Genomic DNA, 9,890 nt, shown 5'->3' with positions numbered 1-9,890 from the left:
AAACCCCCTCGTATGTAAGATACACCTACGCTATTTTAAATATAGTTTTTATTTAAATATAGTAATGTTATTAGGACCTTATAATAAATATTTGGGCTATTATTATGAGCTATATAAGTGTCGTTATAATATCTTTTTAACCACTCGCGGTACGGGGAATCTGGTTTGGAGGGCCGCTTGGGTTGTTGGATTTCAGAAGTGTTATATGCCCAAATGATCCTGCCCTCCGGTGTTCCATGTCTAGCCCATGTCTGTACATAGTGGGTGAAAAGTATTGTGTTAACGCTTATATAATAGTAATAATAGTTAGACTATTAATTAGTCTCGTCGAGTATTAGATTAAACTCTAGTGGTAATGATACTAGGTTCTGTCAAAGGAATTGTTTAAAGTAAATGAAGTGTCGTCCGAGTACCGAGTCACCACCTTTTCAAGTGAGTACATAGTCTCTTTCATCTTACACATAGATATGAAGTATTTTATTACATGTTTTAAATGATTTAAATTGTATATGTATTTTATATCTACTAAATGTGTTGGGTAAAACATGGGTAGATGAAATAGTTGTTGTGTGATAACACGATGAAAAAAACTTCAATGTTGACAGTGATCCAGTCATCTAGTGGAGTATAAATGATGACCACAGACTATACTCGACAGTCCAGTGGAACGCTAGCAGGCTCGTAACATGTAGGTGTTTTTGAACTAGGTGCTCATTAGGTATTTTGAACTGAGTGTGTTCACTAGGTATTTTTGAACTAAGTGTGTTCACTAGTTATTTTTGAACTAAGTGTTCACCAGATGTTTTGGACTACGTGTTCACCAGTTGTAATCTATAAACCTTGGTAACGATGGACTTCGTGCCAATTCCTTAGGATGATACTTAGGAATAAATGAACGATGAATAGTTGATTCTTAGGAGTAAAGAAGATAATGAGGATGGGTAATTGGGTTGATTAATTGTTTGAAGATTAAACATAATAATTATATTATTGTGGGTTGAAAACGCTATGTACTCACCAGGTTTCCCAACCTGACCCACTCAGTTTATTTATATCATAGGTGTTGATATGAAGTCACATTACGCTAAGAGATTAAGGAGACATAAATCACTAGTGATAATGAATGTAAGTTTTGTTTATGTTTATGTTTTTGTATTGATGATGACATCCCAAATGTTTTAAAATGAATAAAAATACTTTTCTACGAAAATGCTTTGATAACGTATTTATCAAGTTTTACTGGGAACAAATTCCGCAACATTTTTATTAAAATAGTTACTCTGATTTTAATAAAGCATAAACAAAATCGGTATTTTCTGGCCGTGAAAATAGGGATGTCACAATCAGAGACCTCTCATTACATCTCCTACCGCAAACCTCGTCCTAGCCTTGACCGCAACCCTTGTTCTTTAGTTTCCTCGCACCGTAGACCTAAAGCTTACCGCAGACTCCTCACTTTTTCATCCCCTCGCACCGCAGACTGCTACCGCAATCTACCTTCTTTAATTCGCCTCCTCGCACCACAGAGTAGTACCGCAGACTTACCTCAGCCTCCCCCTCTTCGCTTCACTCTTCAGCTCCTACCGCAGATTGCACTCAACCATATCGCAGCCTAACATCTTAACTCCTACTATAGACCCTACTGCATACTTCCTAGTCCTCGGTAGCACTTATGTACTCCTCCTTACCCTTCCACTATAGACCTTCTCAACCCGTGGACCCCCTCCTCTTCAGTACAACTCCTCAGTACCCCTCCTCGGCTGCAACCCTTCTCCACCTCCTTCCTCCTCCCCTATCATAGCAGCCCCCGCCTTCCTTTATTCTTCATTTTTTTAATTAACACCATCTATTTTTTTAACACCAATGTTTGTTATATCTAGCCAATTTTTTTGCTTTAAACCAACACATACCTTAGCCTTTTTATTTATTTATTTTTTTATCAAAACCAATTTGTTAATTTTTTTTAATACCAATTAGTTTTTCAATACCAACTTTTGCCACAATCCAACCTATGATAGTCACATTGGTTTATTTCATGCTGATTATATTGGAATAATTTTATTCTTTCCATGAGGATTAGTCGGATATCATATTTTTCATCGCGGGGATTGTACCGCAATTGCGTCTGATCAACAAAATTGTTTTGCAATCTTCGCTTTACGGGATATTTGTGACTTGTTTTGATATTTGGTTGACAAACCATGTATCTTGAGCATGTGAACTTTATTTTTTGAAGATCACTTCAGGAGTTCCGACACTACACTTTAGGTACATTGATATTTATCAGCACAACAGAGATTTCTCATGTAGAGTTATTATTTGTTACTTTGGTATTTGTACGAGCAGTTTTTCAGTGATAGAATCAACCAACTACATATGACCAGAGAGTATTTATTTTACTCCCATTCTCATGTTTTATCGAGACCCTTCATACATCTAGGGAGAGCATGCAAAGCTCTTGGTATCCAACACTCTCCATCCAGATGATTTGTTTATTTTTAATATCCGGTCATTGGTTATCCAAAATAGGGAGAGAATATTATGTTATCATCCGGATATGTATTTATGATTGTTTGAGTTTGGATTTTCGAAGACTTCTGAAGACGATGGTTTATTTAGTGATGCGACGTGGCACTGATTTTTGGTCATCATGATCAAAATTTTGGCTTCACTAGATGTTTACCAGATCCAGATTATTTATTATTCTGACTCTACCACAGGATGTTTCACATTTTTATCAAGTTATTCTTTTGAAAAATTTTGGGTGTATTATGATTCAAGAACTAGAGATGTTTTTCAGACTTCTTGAAGTCGAAGTGTTTTTCTTATTGGATCTTCTACTTGATCATTGGGTTATGACTAGTTTTAAGATTTGGATGTTATTTTTCTACCTCAAGGGTGGTAACCTTGAAGCCGAAGATCTTTACTTATTAGAGATTCATGGCCAACATTGGAGTTCACATACACTTCAGAATTTCAGAGACATTTCAGCATTTGGTTCTCATTATGTTTCGTTTTATTACCACAGTTTCTAGTCAGTTACTGTGTATTTTAGCCTTTTATCACTTATTTGTATCCCTCATCATTTGCGAGCATTTAGGGAGAAAATGTTGGAGCATGTAAATGATCTACAAATTATGAGTGATAGTTATGTTATTTTATTCCATTTATTGTATTTTTTTAGTTTCTCTCTCCTTATAAATAGAGAGAGTTGGTCATGTATTAAAAAAAGAGTGCACAATGTAGTTTCCAGAGAGAGAGTGTGTGGTGGTATCTCTCCCACCAAGGGAATGTTATCTCTCTCAGCCCGTGTTTTTCATATAATATTTTATTTCTCTCTTTCTAATAAAATCATGAAATTACTCATCTCTTTTATGTTCTTCATATTTATGATCATTAAATCTCAAGATGTTTTTATTCTACACCAACCGATCATCAAAATGGGTTACAAAACTATGCATGGAAACGTAAACCAAATTACTAGAAGAATTCTGAGTTCGTCGGAGAAAAAGCAGAGCTGAGAGAAAGGTATAATGGCTCAATGTGAAAAGTCATGTTTATAATTAACAATTAGGGTTGCATTTTAGCGTTGTTGTCTTTTGAGTTAGTCAAGTAATCCCGAAACTAATGGCATGATCGATGGTTTCCAAACCTGTTGATATTTGTGGGACCACCACCAGGGGCTCTAGCATTTGGACCCCGCTAGGCGCGCTACCCCTAGGACCCAGCAAGGGAGTGCAACCCCTTGACCCCCACTAATTTGGTGTACCTGCTTATAGTTTGATCTTATATATGTGTGCGCACCACACACTCCGAACATAGAGTATAGAATACAAATTATAAACATTTTAACTCACATATTAGTTCTAAGCACACTAAATGTCTTGTTACATTAAAATCACCAACAAATGACGGGAGTCAAGGAGGTTGCACCCCCTTGCACATCATCAGCCTAGTGGGATAAAATCAAATTTTAATGATGATTAATCTTATTTTTGTTATAATAAGAATTCGAAATATGTAAAAACCCTAGCACGTGACCTCCAACTTCGATACAAGACTTCCTTGAAAATTGTCATTATAATCTGGAGTTTATGTAACCGGGATAGGGTCAAAATATTAGATTTGGAGATCACACACACCATCTTTCAAATCAGATCCTGATTTCATATCAATTTCAAATGCATTCTTCTCCTCCCAAACACCCAACATTAAACAGATTGCAAGGAAAGGTAAATGGTCATTTACCAAGGGTTAAGTGATTGTTTCTATGAAAGATCAAAAACACTAATATTATTTTACTAATTAATTAACCGATACTTATATATTAAGCAGAACGTTCCTACTAAATAAATGTTGTATCTATTTGGAACTGAATGAAGTATTACCATATACAAAAGAGATGATACAAAGAAAGGTAGATGGAATCATTCAAACAATACTTTCTTTAAAGCAAACTTACATAAAAAAAGAAAGAACAAAGAAGTTTTGTTCCCTAAAGACTCGAGAAGATTTTATGAAACAAAATATTACTTTTAGACAATAAAAATTAATAATCTATCTACTCCATGAGTCCAATAATAATTACTAAATCCCCTAAAAAGACCAAGACTTGACTTATGGTCGATGTAGTGCTTCTTTAAATACATGTAATTTCTTACAATATATTACAATCGAATAATTCGAGAAAAAAAAAAAAAGATAAAGTCAAAAGTTAAAACGAGTGAATATTGAGTTTTCTTTTTGTAATTTTTTGGAATTTGCAATAACGTCAAACCATATAATTATATTTTACATAATTATGAAAAAAGCGATGAAAAATAAAAACAAACAAAAGAAGAAAAAAATAAAGAAAAAAAGTTGACCCTAAAGCAAAACACGATGCCCCTAGCAGAGAATCTATCTTCTCCGGTCAAACTCTCCGGCAACTCGCCACCTACACACGCCTACATCGGATTAATTTACCAGCGAAAACACCACCACATGATTAGAATCAAATCCTCTAAAATCAAACAAATCACATTGGGTCTAATTGTGTCACCACAATAGGGCTTCGAACCACATGCTTTCCATCAACCCATGAAAGCGACCCGAATACAGCACCGGAATCACCCATCATTACACTACTCCCGTCCATTTTCACGGTGACGTAGTAACTCAATTCCCTTACCTTATCGGAAAACACCAACTTTCCCGGCCTCACAGCCACCGAGACACCCTTCGGCGCCTCCACCTTCACATTGTAAACCGAATTCACATCACCGACGTTCTTCACTCTTCGAATCAATGTCTTCCTCAAAACCCCCTTTTTCCCGGTGGAAAACAAGGCGGCGATTGATGGGTAATTTAAGTTTTCCGGGACTGGTTTTCTTCTCATCGGACAAGCCGCCGGAGATCGAGTGATTACCTGGATTGTCTTTGCGCCATAGCCGATTGAGCATAGGAAGCTTACGTAATCTTGATTGGTGAGATCGTAAACTAGACCTGGATCCATGGCGAGGTCGAGGTTTAGATGACCGGCGCCGAAATCATAAGGTGTGGTTGCGTTGCCGGTGGATTCGTCTGTCATGGGTTGGAGCTGTTTGTTGACGGTGCTTGCGGTGGTCATGATGGCGGATTTTATTGCCGCTGGTGACCAGTCCGGGTGGGCGGATTTTAGAAGAGCGGCGGCGCCGCTCACATGAGGACAAGACATTGAAGTTCCTGACAGGATATTGAACTCCATTTTCCGATCATCGGAATCTAACCCAGTCGGACCCACGGCGTCGGTCCAAGCAGCTAAGATGTTTACTCCCGGAGCAATTAAATCAGGTTTTAGAATCTCGGGGTTCATCCCGTTGGGTCCTCTACCGGAAAAGGAGGCCACCACCGGCGCTGGCCTTATTCCGATAACTGTTCCTTGAAAATTGATTGTAGCGGTGGCGCGGCCGGTGGCGGCGTAAGCTTTAATTTCGTCTCCTTCGTCCGACCCGACGGAGCACGCCGGGATGAGATGAGCGTCGCCGACGAGTCCTTCACCGTTGGAAACTCCATTGGAGAGAATCATTCCGACACCGCCGGCTTTCTTCACCACCAACCCCTTGGCCACCCTCGGACTACTGCCTCTATCGCAAATTACAATTTTACCCCTGACGAGGTTTGGATCCAATGCATTTTCCATACACAATGATGCAGATAAAATTCCTGATTTTCCGGGATAAATTAGGGGATATTTTTTTCCGCTGAATGAGGGACCAGCGTATAACGATACACCTGCGAGCTTTCTTCCGTCGCCAAGGATAACTTCCGCCGGGAAATTTCTGTCAATTGTGCCTGCTCCGACGGTAGTGAGCCACGGGGCTAGGTTAGTGACCGACATTCCGTTAGGACCGTCGTTTCCGGCGGAGGAGGAGACGAAAACACCTCTCGAAACAGCGCCGTAAGCTCCAATTGCAATTGGATCGAGATAATACGGTGAAGAAATGCCGTCGCCGCCTCCGATAGAAATAGAGATAACATCTACACCGTCGTTAACGGCAGCGTCAAAGGCTGCAAGGATATCTGAATCAAAACAACCAGCGCTTTTCCAGCAAACTTTATAAATCGCCAATCTAGCTTTCGGAGCAACACCTTTAGCTATTCCAGAAGCGTATCCAGCCATACTAGCTTTAAAAACGTACCTACCGGCGGCTGTAGACGCCGTATGAGTACCGTGGCCATCGGCGTCTCTCGGAGACCGAAACTCAACTGTATCGTTAATCGTGCCACCGAATCCAATACCTCCAAATCCACCAGAAGCTTCATGTCCTTTAGCGAAGAATCGAGCTCCAACAATCTTCCTATTACAATTCCTCGCCGTGAATTTCACTCCGGTCTGGCAAACGCCTTTCCACCGCTTCGGAACAGGTCCGAGGTTCAGATCGGTGAAACTCCTTCTCTCCGGCCAAATTCCTGTATCAAATACGCCAATAATAACATCTGAACCGTAATCCGATTCAGACCACAAACCTCTCTGGTTCCTCAGCCCAACAAACTGCGGCGACCGAGTAGTATGAAGCTGACGGCGGCGGTCTTCAAACACCGCTAACACAGACGGATGCTTTTCCAAGGCGGAAGCTTGTGAGGAAGTGACAGACGCAGAGAAGCCTCTGAAAACTGTGTCGTATACATGAAGGATACTGGTGGATTCAGTGAACTCAGAAGTGTACCAGTGGTAATGAGTGGGAAAGATCGACGGCTTTGATTCGCCATCTACTCGGAAAATGTAAGTTTTCAGCGTCGGATCTGTGGATACGGCTTCGCCAGCGGCGAAAAGGAAGAGGAAAAGTGTACAGATGAGCACAGCCATGGGAGAGTGAAGTGTGAGTGTGTGTATTGGGGTGTGTGTTTATAAGCACATAATAAGCCTGGTGGATTTTATTATTTACTTATTAATAAAACAAATTTGTTTTAATTTTAATTCTTAAATCATATATTGGCCATATAATTTAAAAATAATCAAGAAAGGACTTAAATTAGGAAAAAATTAAATATGTTAGATTATATGGATAAAGTGGTTAATATCCGATCGAACTCAATCCAATCTAAACAATGGTCTTACATTGCTCATATTGCCATAAATGGACTTTTACGTAGTTTTAATTTTTATAGTGATCAAATAAAGAAGACAAAAGTTGGTTTTATTATATGTTTTGTGATAATATTTAACGACTTAGGTGTGAAATTTTATAAGTAGAGTTAAGAGTTCAAAACCTTATAAATAAAGTTAAGACTTCATACCTAAAACGCTTAAAAGACTAATAAGATTTTTGTAAGATAGGTTTATCTAGCAATATAGAGATTACATTTTAACTCTTTTTTTTAGTTTCATTTATGTTTGTTAATATATCGATCTTGATTTTAAGATGCTATAAGCAAAAAAATAAAATCTCGATCATAGTAGTCGTAATCAACAAGTTATAACAAAAAATAAATAATCACTAGCGATGACAGTCTTGTTTGTGTAAAAAATGATCTTGCTTGTCTCTTTGTCTTTGTTATATAGTTAATCTTTAAATTTTTGTTCATTCAACTTGAAATCGAAGGCCGTATGTCTCAAGAAGCCTCATAATAAATATTGCACAAACAAAAAATCATCGATATATTAATCAACTGCAAGTTATAATAAATAATATAGAAACAAGATTTTGCGAGCAGATTTGAAGACTAGTGTAATTCGATAGAATTTTTCAATCTAAATCTGACCTTAATATTATAAAACATAAAACAATTCTATGAAAAATTCCGACCTTTGACAACTTTAATTTCATTGTTTGTAATTTCCATTTTAAGCAAAAGAACCTATTGTTACTAAAAATGACTTTGAATTTAATATATAATCTTATTTGATATAGTCTTAAAGATTGCTCTTTAAATTTTATATAATAATAGTTTTGGTGTTTAAGTTTGTTATTTTTTATACTAAGTTAATATTAGGACAGTTTTGAAAAGTAAAAAGATTAAAATGAAATTGGAAATCATAACTTAATGGTTTGTAAGAGTTTGATGGGTCACATCTTTTTTGCTTGGTTTGAGGCGGTTGAGATAAGTGGAATATGATTCTTTTTAACCATGGATAAATATTTAACCAATAATATAAAATAATTATTCTTTTAGCCAAGAATAAGTATCAAACTCGTGAACATATTTTGTTTGTTTTTCTAGTTCATATATGACCAATAGTATTAAAATGATAGTCTAGAGAAATTCTAAAACATGTTTTTTTATTGGAATAAATTGAAGATTTATGCTGGATGTGTTTACGTTTAAGATAGAAATTATGTTTATCATATTTGAATTGTTAAAATGAAATATTTTTCGTAAGACCTATTTAAAATAGTTTTAAATAAAGTTATTTAAAAATATTTTTAGAGTTTAAGTTTTGTAAAATCGTCGGCTATAGAGTTGAATTCAAAAGATGTTTCAGAGTTCAAATATATGGATAATAGTCCCAAAATAAGTTTAGTTTGTAATAATACGAGAGAAACAAATATCAAAAATATCAAAACTAAGGTTTAAAAGGTCAATACATTAAACCTAAAGTTCTAAAAATCCAAAAGCTATTAAATCCTTTAAGCTTCTACTCACATCATCTATCCTTCAAATTTTTATTAAGAGGTGGGTTAGGTTAGGAGTCTCGTGAATATCATTCGAGGGTTAGACATAATAAGGTTGCATATCAATAAAACATCCGATTCATATCCAAATGTACAAATCCATACCTTAAAAAAATCATAAAACATCATTTAAAACTTGAAGTCAGGGATAATTATATCTTAAGTCAAAGAACATTGCCATAACTATAAAATGCTATCTAACTTCACAAATAAAGGGAACGATGCAAGGTACTTACTTTGTAAGATGCAAGGTAATTACATTGTAATAAGACATCTCAATAATAACAAGTCAAACAAGATTATATGTATCGATAATTACTCATGTTAGTTCACACTCTCAAATTCGATAATCCTGATGAAAACAAATATACAAATATATATATATATATATATATATATATATATATATATATATATATATATATATATATATATATATATATATATATACTTTTCCAAAAATTATTTTAAGAAGAAACAACTCGAATAGATAATGCAATACATGCAACTATCACAACCCATGTCAATCTTGATAAGCTCAATCTCACAACGATAAATGGTGGTGGACACATGAGAGGTCTCCTCTCAAGTTTCTAGAGACTGGATCTCCCACCTCTATATTCTCTAGGAAGAAGGGTCTGCCTTCTTATAAGGTCGTTTAAGTGGGTCTCCCACCATCGATCTAAGAACTAGGTAGCGATGATCCCTAGTCACGTACAAGGGGTAGCAATCTCACATGTTCACATGAGGATTATT

At 36.4% G+C, this 9,890-nt stretch overlaps 1 protein-coding gene across 1 annotated transcript; it reads right to left on the bottom strand.

The window, feature by feature from the left end:
- Positions 1 to 4,766: 4,766 nt before the first annotated feature.
- LOC111915282 (subtilisin-like protease SBT1.6) lies at positions 4,767 to 7,372 on the bottom strand. Its single transcript, XM_052766934.1, has one exon. It carries the CDS (start codon positions 7,325 to 7,327, stop codon positions 5,018 to 5,020), a length of 2,310 nt encoding a protein of 769 aa, XP_052622894.1. The 5' UTR covers positions 7,328 to 7,372; the 3' UTR covers positions 4,767 to 5,017.
- Positions 7,373 to 9,890: the final 2,518 nt, after the last annotated feature.

This window comes from Lactuca sativa, chromosome 8 (genome assembly GCF_002870075.4).
Source record: "Lactuca sativa cultivar Salinas chromosome 8, Lsat_Salinas_v11, whole genome shotgun sequence".
Lineage (NCBI taxonomy): Eukaryota > Viridiplantae > Streptophyta > Magnoliopsida > Asterales > Asteraceae > Lactuca > Lactuca sativa.
Note: the sequence above shows the minus strand (reverse complement) of the source record. Positions and strands in the feature narration are given on the sequence as shown.

Bases quoted from the DNA above. Each gene is read 5' to 3' on its own strand.
- LOC111915282 (XM_052766934.1), bottom strand. From the start codon at position 7,327: ATGGCTGTGCTCATCTGTACACTTTTCCTCTTCCTTTTCGCCGCTGGC.